This window comes from Sminthopsis crassicaudata, chromosome 2 (assembly GCF_048593235.1).
Source record: "Sminthopsis crassicaudata isolate SCR6 chromosome 2, ASM4859323v1, whole genome shotgun sequence".
NCBI lineage: Eukaryota > Metazoa > Chordata > Mammalia > Dasyuromorphia > Dasyuridae > Sminthopsis > Sminthopsis crassicaudata.
The window spans coordinates 581,185,483-581,200,559 of record NC_133618.1 but is presented as its reverse complement, the minus strand read 5'-3'; the positions used below and the strand labels follow the sequence as shown (position 1 = coordinate 581,200,559).

Here is a 15,077-nt window from a genome sequence, read left to right as displayed (position 1 = left end):
TCGATTTGTGGGGAAGAACACGCCTTATTAACCTAGCTCAAGCTCTTCAGCTTTTCAATTATAAACTGCTATTTTCTTCTGAAGGCAACTTAGTTATCTAAATCTGAGAGCTGCTACAATTTAAATGAGTGTGCAGAGCTGGAAAGAAGGAAGGTATTTTTTTCTTCTACATTCACACATATAGGTACCACTAATAATAACTTTAAAATAGCCATAGAAAAGAGAAACAATGAGTATAATCTCTCTTTATACAACAAATAATCTCATTTCCTAGAGGAGTTAACACCATTAGAAGACACTGTGTTTATATTCCAAAAGTTCATTTATATTACATAGGCAAAAATTAATCAAAATTTTCGTGGAAAGTTTTGTTATTTTATAGCAAAAAAAAAAAAAAAGAAGAAGAAGAAGAACATATAGCCTATGGAACAGAGTTACATATATAAAGAAAATTATTTTATTTTAAATTATTTTATTTTTTTTTATTCTGCTGCACATGTTTCAATTTTAATTTTATAATTACTGCATATAATGATTTGTACATAAGGTGGCCCATATCTATGTGTGAATAGTGTTTGAAAACCCAAATTTGGATTTAGGACCAATAACCATTTAAACATATTATGAAAGAGAACAGGACAGTAATTCAAAGTTATGAACCCCTTTTCTCAGAATAATATTTTTAAATGCACAAAATAAAAAGATACGATTACAAAGGAAACCAGTTATATTGAAGTGCACTTAGCAAACTCTGGTTTAGAGATTTTCATAATCATTTAATCTCTCTGGGGATTTTATGATTCTGAAAACCAGAAGGACTACTTTCCATTTAGACAATTCAAATTAAAGCTAATAGCCCTTATGGCTTTGAAGGGCCATACAATAATTCAAGTTCCACCTAGCTATTCACAGGTAGGTGCATTATTTTGCAAATGAGCAGAATTGTGAACATAAGCCAAGACCGTTTAAGTCACAAATTCTCAGTCATGCAGAACAGAAGGAAGTCCTCTTTTCTCTGTGGGATATTAGATCTGGAGCTGGAAAGGACCTTGGAGGTCATATAGACCACACTTTTCAGTTTGCATCTGAGGAAAGTGAACCCCTGAGAGATTAATTGATTTATTCAAGGTTACACAGATTGTACTTGGGAGAGCTAGGATGCAAATTTATAGTTCATCTTTCTTTCTACTATACCAACTCTTCCAAAAGTCTTCCACTTAATATGTTGTTTACTCAACAGAGTAATATAGAACTTACTTTTACACTTTCCCCTAAGAAGAGCCACTTTCATTTTTCTTCAACTCATTGACCTTTCTGTACTAATGACACAAAATCAACCAAGCAGATTCATGCTCCTTCTCCCAACAGAGAGAAGAAGCAGGTGTGTGTGAAGGTAAAGTTAAGTTTATGGTAAATTTCTTTCCTTCCACCCCACCATCCAGGCCCCAAGGCCTCCAAGTGGGAGCTATTTTCATCCCAATCCTAAATGTCTGGTTTTTCTGCTCTGTTTCCATCGCTATCCTACATAAGCACAAGTCCCTATACAGAGGTAATTCAAAAAATGGAGTAGCACCTAACCACTATTGCCTTTTCCAAGAACAAAAGCTTTTAGGATCCACACACATATACTGAAGATACAAGTCAGCAGCAGCATATAGAAATGTCTACCTTTTCTACACAATGAATAAAACAAACTTTAGCAGCAGCAGGATATAAGAAGATTTCTATCTTTTCCACACACTGATATGAAACAAATTTTAGTTTCTTGGGAGGTTTTACAGGTTGGAATTTACACAAAACTGAAGGGTTCTCCTAAATATTAAGTGAGCCTAGTATAAGCAATAGTGTTCTCCCCCTACTTACATACATACATACATACACATACATACTCACTCACACACACACACACACACACGAACTCCAGGTTTCACATAGAGGGAACATCCTCCTAGATTGACTAATAATTAAGGGAAATCAAGAAAGGTTTCTGATCCAGAAAGATATTTTGATTCTGTCATAAGATTATAAATTTTAAATTAGAAAGCATTTCAGAAATCATCTAGTCTAATATCTCTGTACAGTTGGGGAAACTGAAACCTATCAAGATTTTTGATTTACCCAACTATCACAATGACTATAATCCTCAAAGCTAGGATTCAGGTCCTCAATTCTGAATTAGTGCTCTTTCCAGCAAATCACTCTGCCTTTGCTTCTCCTGTTCAATTAATCTCTAATGTTATCTTATATCTTAAAGGCTAAAAAGCAAATTCCTTAGCATTTCTGGTATATAAAGTCCTCTGAAAATTGGCCATTTGGAAACCTAGAGACCTGAATGTGTACCCTTGACTCTTGTTATTCCCTAACATATAAAATTTATCATCCTTTGAACACATATGTTCTATGGTATCTAATCCAAAACAATTAGCATATATTGCATGTTTTCTTCTTACAGTACGTAATGCACCTAGAATATAATACAAAATAAAACACACTCCTTGCTCTCATGATGGGGATATTATTGTGGGATATAATATGGGATGAAGAAAATATATGCAAGATTCTGTGAAGAGAAGAGAACCAGGGCCAGCAACTGGGTCTAGAAAGACTTGCCATGGAGATGGTAATTGATCTGAGACTTGAAGGAAGATAAGGAATCTAAGAGGGAGAGGTAGAAAGGGAATGTATCCCAGGTATTGGTAACAGCCTTGGTAAGAACATGAAGGAAGGGAATGGAATCCTGATTTTAGGGAACCAGAAAATAGGTTATTTTGGATGGAATATAGAAGATGCTAATACATTTAAACCTGGAAAAATAGACTGGAATCCCCTTGTAAAGAGATCTAAAAGCCAAGCCAAGATCTTGGTGTCATCTGGGTGATGTGATAAAGTACTGGACTCTGACTTAGCAAAATCTGAGTTTAGATCTTGCTTTGGTAAATCATTTAATCTTTCTTAATCTTAGATCCCTCACCTGTAAAGTGAGGATAATAAAAGTAGCCATTTCACAAGGTTGTTATGAAGAGCAAATAAGTTAACATATATAAAGCACTTTGTAAAAATATAATAAATTATATAGTACTATTATTGTTGTTTATCAACATATTCTATACTAGAAGAGGCAGTAGAGAATGACTGAAGTTTTGAGCAGGGGAAGAACAGGATCTTTATTGATCTTTCTAGCTTACTACCTGTAAAGGACAGAAAACTGAGTTGCACTGAGTTCAAGCACTTGAGGCTAATTACCAATTGGACAATGCTCTATTAGCATATGCTTGGAGAATGGCGGGGCCCACCATCCCTGCTGGCTCCACCTGTGCCTGTAGATAGTGAATGAAAAGAGGCATCTGAGGGTGGAATAGGATAAGCAGGTTCATTCTTTGGAGATTTTAGGAAAGAATTTAGGAGAATTGTGGAAAGAGAGAAAGGAGATGTGGAGATTCCGATCTCTATTCCCCTGATGGCAACCCCAAAAGACCAAGAATAAAGACTTTTGCTTATCCTGACTGCAGCTGATTCTAAAGTATCCAGGGTACTAATGCAGTCATTACAACTACCTCTTTGAAGAATGGATTGGGAAGGGGAGAGAGAGTCTATACTCCTTCACTTATGTTGTTCCTTCTTCCCAGAAAGCCCTATCCTATGGAATCCTTCCTATCTTTTCAAAATCAATCTAAACTATGCAGCTTTTCCTGATCATCACAGGTCAGAACTTAAGGAAGCACTCATGGGATGCACACACCCCATTTTGTAGTCCCTGAACTTGTTTCACATCTTCATCTAAAGTGAATGAATCTTGAGGATAACAACAGTTTGAGGCTTCCCTGTGTTCCTCCACAACATCAAATACAGAGCAAATGATTGAAAGACATTCTTTAGAAGAGCTCCATCCTCTCCATATTCATCTAATCTTAGTTCATAGGGATTTTACATTCCCAAAAGGTCAGGGGGTTTTAGGTGTAAAATTAATATGGTTATAAATAGCAGCTGATCTTTGAGGTGATTTGGTACCTTCATTACTAATGGCTAAAAGCACTGCAAGCATCTCTCTCATTAATGTTCCCCTACACACTCTCTTTGAAGTCAGCAGTTGCTGCTAATGATAATCCCACTTTATAGATGGCAAAGCTGAGGGAGTAATTCCCATGGTGACTGAGCAAGTAGGCTGAAGACCTGAGGTCTTGAGATCATGCTTGCTTGCCTTCCTCCTCTCTCTTGTCAGACTACAATGTTTTCCTGAAATATCTCAAGCCCAAAAGCTTCCCAGAATTTTATTATTTAATACAGGACCCTTAAGAGCTAGAAAGTCACAGTTTGTGCCACAAATTGGCATTCATAATGTCCTTCAAACCTGCCTTCAAGGCTTATCTTTCTCAAGAAGCTTCCCTAACTAATCCTATATACTTGGTATTTCTAGAACAAGTGGGAAAGACTTCAATGGCCTAGGCCAAAGCCATTTAAACTGTGGGTCTTGACCCAATGTGGGGTCTTGTAACTGAATGTGGGGGTTATAAAATTATGGCATATTAGCAGTAAATGTTTTGATTTCATACCTATTTTATAAAGCTAGGCTCCAGTAAAAATTTCTTGGATGAAAAAGATCCTGAGTGGAAAAAGGTTAAAAAGCCATGGTCTTAGACTCTAGACCAACTCACAGTTTAAGAATAATAATCTTCCTCAAGATCTGACAAATGGTTTTCCAGTTGACACTTGATGACCTCTATCATGGTTACCCCACTCCAGATTTGGAACCTTGTAATTGTTGGTAATTTTTTTGTTTACCAAGCTCAAATTTACTTCTTGGCAATCTGTACCCATTGCTGCTGATTCTGGCTTTTGAGACCAACCAGAACAAGTCTAATTCCTTTTCCCAAATCTGAAGATATTTATCATCACCTTCATTATGACTTCCCTTCCTGAGGCTAAACATCGCCACTGATCCTCCAAATCATGGTTTAAGGCCCTTCCTAGACCTTTCTCTAAGCACTCTGCACTTTATCTATGTTGTTTCTAAAATGGACATCCAGAACAGAAGACAAGATTTTCACTTTTTTATTTCTGGAGATTATGCCCAAAGCCAAGGTATAATTTTAGAAGGTATTCATGGCAAAGTCCCTAGGCAACGCTGAAACAATAGAATAATCTATTGAAACAGGAAATTATGTTGCCAGTTGCATAAATTCCTTTCTTCCTACCCAAATCCCTTACTCTCCACTCCACTTCAATTCTTTCACCAGTTTAATGATTTTTCTTCGTGTCACTTGTCCTGGAGGTTTTCCATGATTGCAAAATAACCTAGTTATGGTTCTGGCTATGACTCTCTTATTTCAGTCTAAAATCATATCAGCTTCCTTGGGTGCTCTATTAGACAGAGTTGGTAGTATATTAAAAAAAAAATCATGAAACTTTTTTTTCCAGGCAAACTGTTATTTGTGCTTCTCCATATTGTTCTTTTGAAATCAATTTTTTGAATCCACGTAAGAGTGTATTTATTACCATTTTACTTCATCTTATTAGATAAAACCAAATGATCTAGCCTGTCAATATCTCTAAAATCCTGGTTCTACCATTCAGTGAACTGACTGTCCCACCCAAATTTGTGCATCTGCATATTTGACAAACTTCCCATGCATGCCCTTACACAGCACAAACAAAAACATTAAATAACATTTATATTGAAGTAACTAAGTGACACAGCAGATAGAAGGCTGATCCTGAAGTCAGGAAGATCTGAGTCTCAGACACTTATTACCTGTGTAATAAGGAAAGTAATTAATCCTTATTTGCCTCAGTTTCTTCAAGTATAAAATGGGGATAATCCCAGCACCTGTCTTGCAGGGTTGTTGTGAGTCTCAAGGGCCTCGCATATACTAAATACTCAACAGTATTATTTCCTTCCATCTTTCCTCTTATCCTCCCTCACAATAGAACTAAGGACAGATCAATGAAGTACCTCCACTGTAGAAAGTTTGGCAAGCTGACATCCAACTATTGATGATTACTCTCATCATTCTAGGTATATCTACGTGTGTTTTCACTGAGTCCATATCTCTCTCTTATTTGGAAAAATAGAGAAGAAACTTTATCAGATGCTTTGTGAAGAATCTAAGTCAAATTATATCTTCAGCATGAGTCTGATTAGTTAAATAACTTCAAAAAACAAAAACAAAAACAAAAACAAACAAACAAAAAAAACCAAAGAGCTTGATCTGGCATGACCTGCCCTCATAAACTATGCTGTAGCACCTCTGCATAAACTGACCATGCATTAAGGTATAAAAACCTCACAAATAAAGAAAAGAACATATCCTTTACTAAACATAATGAAATAAAATGAAAAAAAAATTAAAAAAGGAAAATGATATTCACACACATGTATTGTTCTAGACTATATTGTAACACATGTAAAATGTATGGTATTTCCTGTCATCGGGGGGAGGGAATAGAGGGAGGGGGGGTAATTTGGAAAAATGAATACAAGGGATAATATTATAATATATATATATATATATATATATAATTTTAAAAATTATTTGGAACCCAAATTACATAAAGGGGGTCAAAACCAAATAGAAACAAAAGATGATTTCATCAGTAAAAAAGGACAATAATAAGACAACATACCAAAAGTAATGGAATACCACTAAAACAGTCTTTATGGGAATATTATGTATGTGGGTACGTATACACACATGTATATATATATATATATATATATATATATATATATATATATATATATATATATATATATGTATACACACATGTATATATATACATATATGTATATATAAATATGCCTACATATATACATGAATGTATATATACACATACTATATATATATAATATATTATACATATATGAAATTTTTCATGGATACAAAAAGAAAATGAATGAATTTGGTATGAAACTTAAAAAAATAAACTAGAAAATGATGAATGTAAAAGCCTTAATTATGCCTGAAAGTAAAAACTCTTTTTTTTATCAAAGAGGTTAACAAAAATTAAAGTTTAAAAAATATCTACCATTTAATTGATAAATAAAACTGGGATCTCTTTTTTTAAAATGTCATGCTATGTTTAATTAATGCCTCCTTTCCAGATTTTTACTAACAACTTCTTAAATAATACATTTCAGAATTCACTGGGAAGGAACAGCAAGTTTATTGGCCTATATTTTATAAACTATGTTTTCTTCCCTTTTTTGACTGAGGAGGGAGGGAGAGGGAAGAGGGAAGGAATCAGGACAATGCTTCTCTTTTCTAACTGCAGCATCTTTCCTGTTCTCCATGATGTTTCAAAGATCTCTAGCAATGGTTGGGTTGAATTCAACTAGATGAAGTAATAGAAACTCATCCAAGGATGATGAGTGCTCTTGATTGCTGTCTCTTATCATAATTTAAGAATGAAGCATGATGACTTTTGAAACACTAACTTTTGTCTTCTAATTCCTTCATGTAATCTTGTATAATCTCCCTGCATAAATAAAAACTCCTCAATGGTGGGTATAGAGTTTTTTCCTTCATTCTACCCTTCCCCACCACTATCACTACTACTATGACTTGTAAGGACGGATCCCTGAGAACAGATGTTAAGAAATTATAAGGGGCAGCTAGGTGGCGCAGTGGATAGAGCATCAGCCCTGAATTCAGGAGGACCAGAGTTCAAATCAGGTCTCAGACACTTAGCACTTCCTAGCTGTGTGACCCTGGGCAAGTCACTTAACCCCAGCCTCAGGGGAAAAAAAAAGAAATTTATTTGTTCCTTTCCTCCTGCCCCATTTCATCCAGGTATTCCTATTGACTTTCCCCTATGAATTCAGATCTGCCAACATTCTGGGGCCAGTTCTCATTCTGGACCAAAAATATATAAGTTGTCCCTCTCATCACGTAATTGCTTAGTTATCAGGCTTCATTCTTGCTTCTGGAGTCCTAATTCTGTGACCCAGAAACACATGCATAAATTTTGACCTTTTATAGCTCCTGTCTTCCCTCTGATGATTTTCTTTAAATTATGCTGTATATATTTTGTTCATATATAATTGTTTGCATCTTCTCTCCTCCATTAGACTGTGAGCCCCTCATGAACTGGGACTGGTGGTTTTGTTTTTGTTTTTTTAGCCTGCTCTTTTATTTCTCATGTTTAGTACAATGCTTGGCACATATATTTGGCTGCTTGGTATTTATCAAGCAACTTAATAAAAACCCAGTGTCTCAGACTCTCTACCCTGTAATCCTGAACCTTTGCACTCCAGTCCCCTGGGCTGAGATTTCAACCTCTGATTTCTAAAGTCTTGGACTTTGGATTTTGGCTGCCTAACTAGACTGATAGCAGTGCTGAGTACTGAGAAGTATTATCTGAATATTCTTTACATCACTTTGTGGTGTGCGAGAATCCACCTCTGACTATGTATATAAAATGGTATTGTTTGAACAACTTTAATCTATTAAAGATTATTAGGTATTGATCTTTGCTTACCACAAATGCTTGATGGGCATAGATGTGTGTTTCATGGCCACAAGAGCTCCACCCCAGTCCAAGAACCAAATGCTATACTCTTCATCAAAGATCTGAAGCAAAAATTAGGTACGGGTGGGAGAGGAGAAGGTCAAGAAGAATTAAAATGATTTAGTCAAAGTGGACATTCAACAAATTCACTCACAAGGATATTTAACTTTACAGAAACTTTTCAGGCACTTGAAGATACAACCTAGGCTTTCTATCCAGTGTAGCTTGGAAATTTCTGCACATTTTATTCCTCCAATCAGCATCCCTTTCTTCTAATTTATACCAAATATTATTATATCCAGATAAGAGCAGATTAGAGAATTTCCTTTATGTAGAACTTAACTATTCTGTCTTGCATTGTCATGTATTTTCTGATACTTGTGTCCTAGTTCACTATCCTCACCATAACATCATTTACTTATTAAGAACAAGATTACATCTCTGTATTCCTAACAGCACCTGGAATACGGCCTTGCATGTAGCATGTGCTCACCAAAAGCTTGCTGACAATGCTCCATAACCTTATCCCCAAATATAAACTGATCTAAAAAATGGAAACACTTGGCTATTGTCTAATATCACCAATCAATGGAAAACACATTTACGTATAATTTGTGGCTCTTTGAACAAATTTTTCAACTGGTCTAAAATCACTCTGAGGCTATCTTTACACAATAACAGACTTGCTATAGAATTATAGAAAATTCAATCTAACAAGGGAGCTTAGAAATAATTTAGTCTAAATGTTTTATTTCACAGAGAAAGAAATTGAAGCTAGAGGTAAAGTGACTCCTCAAAGATTCCAGAGTTGGATAAGGCAGATCTAGGACTAGAATACATGTCTTCTGAAACACTTCCAGACACATACAGCACACTAACCCTGACAATCAGTTTCTGTGCTGAATTGGTCCAAAAGAGGAAAACTTTAGGTACTTTGTAGTCCTCACTTAAGATTCCTGAGCAATTTGAGAATCCTACAGCCAAGAGTTGAAGCTTCAGACAGATAACAGACATGCCTCCCTCTACCCTTCTCCAAGTTACCTGTCTCCAGGTATTTCCCCATCAGAAGAAACAAACATGCCGACTTCCGTGTATGAGAGTTCTGTGCCGACATTTCCTGAAATGGAAGCAAATCATTTGAAGAGCATGAGCCAGCAAATTGATTTGTAGAAATTAATTTTGTGAAGAACTTTTGTTTGGTTTTGATTTTTTCCTGTTTCTGATTTCCACGATATTGTGGGAAAAGAAACCCAATGTGGGAACCAAAAAATGGATTATAAAAAGTCATGAAAATGACTTGGAGTTTTACAATTGTAAATAGAGATCTTGTACATCTTTAACTCTTTTGAATAATTGAATTGCAGAATCTTGAGTTGATCGGGGTGGTTAATCCTGTGCAAGCATCTCCCTAATCAGTAGTCATCCAGCCTCTACTAGCATATGTTCTTCAACAGGGACTGCATGAGTTAATGAAGCAATTTATTCCACTATGAGAAAGTCAGGACAGAAAGCTAGGACTGTATGGGAATTCCTCCCAAAATAGCACACTAAATTGGGGGGAGGGGTGCTCTATTTCTTTGTGGGTGTCCAATCCCAGCACTTTCCTTGCCACTAAGTATGTATGTACTACTACAAATTGCTTGAAAATTATGAGCTCTTTTTTGTTATACTAGAACTTTTTCCATTGCAACTCACTGGCCCTATTTCCACCTTTTGGAACCAAACAGACTTTATTTGCTTCTCTGCTTGAGAATTCTTCTCTTTCCTCACTGCCCCTTACCCTCTTACTCTTCTTTAAGCTAAAGATCTTTTTTAAAATATTTTTTAACCAGATCTATAATTTATCTGTGTAAGGAGGCCTCAGCAATCAGCCTGTACAATCACAGGTTACTACCTACTTTACCACTTTACCACAAAATTGGAAAATTACCAGGGATACTGAGATAAATTAACTTGCCTAGGGTCCCAGAGCCAGTACATACAATGTGAGAGGCGGGATGACAGCTTTGTCTTCCTCTCTATCATGTGTACCACATTGCCTCTTGAACATCTATAATCTTTTTAATTCAACTCATTTGCTTCAGTTGTTCCTTGTATAACATAATTTTGAATTCATTCAGTGTCCTATTTTTCATTTCCTGGATAATATTCAGTGTTGATTTCCTTTTAAAATGTGGCATTCAGAACTTAACATAATAATCCAGATGTGTCCCAAATGGGGCACAATAAAGTTTGGAGATTCTACTTCATTCTCTTAGTGTCTTAAGTTACATTAGATTTTAAAGCAGCTTCATCACACCAATGACTTTCATTTTCCTTAAGTTTTAGCATGTGTATACTAACTCTTGAAAGCTCCATGAAAACTTTGCTTTATTTTTGCTTCTTGCATAGCACCTAGGACTGAGAATATTCATCTATGAGATGATATTTGTCCATCTAATCAGAAGCTTCTTAGGTCATTAATCTGAAAGAAAACAGAAAATATCACCCTTGCTGCTCATTCTTCATAACCTCTTATATATTGCATTGCTTTCTATCATATTTTCTTCAGGGAGGTTTGTATTCTCCAGCACCACTCCATTCCCTCAATGGGGAAAGGGACTAACTACATATTCTGTGCAGTTCAATTTGACAGGCAGTATGAAGAACCCTAGATGTGAAACTATAAGACCTGGGCTTGAAGACCAAACTGATTTGGTGTTTATTTCATTTATAAAACAGCCCTCATTTCTTCAAATTTACAGCACTATTGTGAGATGACAATAATATGTATAGAAGTCATCTTTAACCATAATCTGCAACTTTTCAAGAACAATGTTAAGCCAATGTTTGTTTAATGAATGGAACTATCCCAGTTTCTCAAACCAAATTCACCACTGAACCAAAATCAATGGGTACATTATGGAGGAATGGACAGGGCAGGATGTTTTTATGGGAGAAAAGAAGAAAAAAAAATGAAGATTCATTGCAAGACCTGGCATTTTTTCTTTAAAAATAGCAGGAAAGGATTGTTAGCTCCTCCACATCTGTAACCTAAATAAGAGTACAATAAAAAGGCAATAATGAAAATGTTAATTGAGCTCCTGACATTTAATGCTCCAAAATGAGAAATTAAAGCCCCGCTACTGCCTGTCAAACTCCCATCAGCATTAGAAAGCACACAACTAGCCAACTTGTTTTGACACACAAGCTTCCAAAAATAATCCCCAGGCTCAGTAAGCAGTGGAGCAGGGAAGTGACTAGAGAGAGATTTGGTGAACAGCTCCAAACAGTGAGTGTCTAGAGTAAAAGATCCCATTCCCCTCAATGGCAACTGAAGAAGACATTACTGAAGAAAGGAGAAGCTATTGATTTTTCTTGGGAAAGCTGTCTTATCATGGAATTACAGAGCTGAGAGGGAGCCTTAGAAATCACTTAGATCATGTTAGATGAACCCATGCTTCCTAGGGAAAATGAAAGGAATATCTTTTTTTTTTTCACTTTATATCTCCCCATCTCTATCCCAATCACTATATTACCTAAGCACAGATCTCTGAGCACAATAATAGCTAATTTATGAGAATTTCATCAGTTCCTTGCCTTCTGGACCTATTCTATCCAGGTATCCCTCCTGACTTTCCCCTATAGATTCAGATCTGCCAACATTCTGGGATCAGTTTTCACTCTGGATGAAGGATATAAGGATATATATGTGCGTATACACACACACACATACACACATAAGGTATCCCTCTCAGAAGATGTTTGGCTTAATTATCAGGCTTCATTCTTGCTTCTGGAGTGCTAACTCTGTGACCAGAAACCTTTGCATAGATCCAAACCTTTTGTGGCTCTTGCCTTCCGTCTATTGATTTATTTTCAACTTATTCTCTATATATTTTGTTTATACATAGTTGTCTATATGTTGTCTTCTTCATTACACTGTAAAAGAAAATCTTAATGATCCTTTAGAACAACTCCTTTGTTTTATAGATAAGGAAAGGGAAAGTGATTTGTCTAAAAATGTACAGAAAATAAAAAACAGAGCAGGAATTCAAATCCATATCCTGACTTCCATTCTATTTCTTTCTACTTCACCAGTGCTGCATCTTATGTTTTTTACCTTGGCTCCTAGTGTAGTGAGTCATGGGATAGTAATAAGAACACTCATAAGACTTGAATACTATTATGATCTCCAACACCTGCTATTTGTACAATGAGCAAGTCATTCGGCTTTTTAAGACTTATTTTTCCCCACTTGAAAATGGGAATAATTCTTGCCTTACTTTTAGGAAATCATGTTGTAAGAAATGTGAACTAATTTTCATGAGTGTTTGAGTGGAAATAGGGGAGTTATTTTTAACCTAACCCTTCATATGTCTCTGCAGGTCTTGTGTTTACAATCACAGAAATCAGCACACCTGAAAAAAAAAAAACTTTGCTTTGAATTAAAGTGGGTCTGAGAAGACAGCAACCAGTTTGTCTCATTCTTCCCAGTTGATAAGATGTAATTATTAGGGATTAATATTTAAGAGTTAGAAGAGCCGATTCTTTTTATTGTTCAAATGATCAGAATCTTTCCTTAGATGACACAAACAAAGCTGGTGCTGTCATTCATAGCCTCTTCTAAATCCAGATCTCATTCTACCACAATAGAACAGATGTGAGAGACTCCATCAATTTCTCTGTCCTGGCACCTTGCCCTACCTCATGAAATGGCCCTTTGGCCGGTCTTTGCTAGAAATATCTTGCATGTCTCAGAGAAAAACTGTGTGCTAAACAGGCTAAGTGGCATAGGTGGTAAGGATCCACCAAAATACCAAGTACATTAGTTAAGGGGTACAGCTATATCAATTCCCTATAACTTATGTATTGTAGAGTAAGAGAGATATAAGAATGACTATGTTTTAAAGATTAATCAGATCGCTGATGAAGTTTCATCATCCACAATGACAGTTTTAACATTCTTGCTCTCAGTTGTCTTGGGTTGGTTTTTAGTTGCCTTTTTCCCAGAACTGAGAATTTTCCAGAATCTTTTTCCCCCTCACTAGAATGGAGATATTTAGTTACATATAATCAAGAGCCAGGTGCAAACATAGGTGGAGACTGCCCAGGGAAACCCAGCCTTTTCTTCTATCATTAAGAGGGAAAACAGATGATAAAGATTTCCCTAGGAAATGGCACACAGGAAGTACCTGAAATTCATACTCAACTGTAAACTACTGACACTGAAAAGCCTCATGGGGATACGGATTTGGCTGTAAGGAAAAGATGAAAGGATCGAGAGAGCAGTGAGTCCTGAAGACAGACAGACAGAAAGACAGAGACAGAGAGGGAGAGGGAGAAAGACAGGGAGGGAGAAGGAAAAAGAGAGAGAGGGAAGGAGAGGGAGGGAGAGAAGCTAGGGGAAAGGGAGAGGGAGAGAAAGAGAGGAAAGGGAGAGAAAGAGAGGAAAGGGAGAGAAAGAGGGGAAAGGGAGAGAAAGAGAGGAAAGGGAGAGAAAGAGGGGAAAGGGAGAGAAAGAGGGGAAAGGGAAGGAGAGGGAGGGAGAGGGAGGGAGACAGATGGAGAAGGAAGGGGAAGGAGGGAGAAGGAAGGAGAGAGAGGGAGATAGTGGGAAGGAGAGGGAAAGAGAGAGAGGGAGGAAGAGAGGGGGAGAGAGAGGGAGGGAAAGAGGGGGGGAGAAAGGAAAGGAGAAAGAAGGAGAGAGAAGGGGAAAGAGGGAAAGGGAGACAGAGGGACAGAGAGGAAGAGGGAGAGGGAGAGAGAAGGGGAAAGGGGGAGAGGAGGAGAGGGAGAGAGAGGAAGAAGGAAAGAGAGGGAGAGGGAGGGAGAGAAAGAGAGAAAGAAGGAGAGAGAGGGAGAGAGGGAGAGGGAGAGTCTTCTGAAAGAGATTTTTAAAATGCAAGAGAGGCAATCAGGGCAATTAGAGACTTTGCTAACTCTACAACCTTGCCACAAGTAAGCCCTGACAATATCTATTAAGGAAGAAGTGGGGATCAGGTTTTGGAGGCAAACTCCAATAATTCTAACTCTGGTTTTTAATCCAGCATTTGCAAACCAATTTTTGAATGCAAACAATGTATTCCTTCCAGACTCCCTGTGGCATATCATCAAATCCGTTAATCCTAAACCCAAAATATAAGGAAGAAAAAATAACTTTGAAATGTTGAGATTCTGAACTATATACAGTGCATATTCATGAAAGGGTATGGTTGGTTTTCTTTAAGTAATGAATGAATTTGAAGTATTTTAAAATTCATAGATGAACCACAGAGTATATATATATATATATATATATATATATATATATATATATATATATATATATATATATATATATATATATATAGTTTTGAAGTAACCTTAGGAAACATGGGGAGAGTTTTGTGAGTATGATTTTGAGGAAGAATTGGAAGTGTCATTTCAGGTTTTCACTGCTGAACTTTCTTAAGGTCTCCAAACTCATGGACAAAAATAAATACTAGTCAGTAGTTGTAGGAGGGCACCCTCTCCCTAATAATGGCTCCTGTCAAATGTCAATTAAGGACCCACATCATAGTTTCTAGAAACAAGGATCTACACTTTCTCTC

General features: G+C 36.5%; 1 protein-coding gene across 1 annotated transcript in view; it reads right to left on the bottom strand.

The window, feature by feature from the left end:
- SORCS3 (sortilin related VPS10 domain containing receptor 3) overlaps positions 1-15,077 on the bottom strand; it is a 694,559-nt gene that overhangs the window by 102,613 nt on the left and 576,869 nt on the right. The window contains 3 exon segments of the mRNA XM_074284861.1: positions 8,476-8,567; positions 9,547-9,566; positions 9,569-9,622. Of these exon segments, the coding sequence (XP_074140962.1) occupies positions 8,476-8,567; positions 9,547-9,566; positions 9,569-9,622 (166 nt within the window).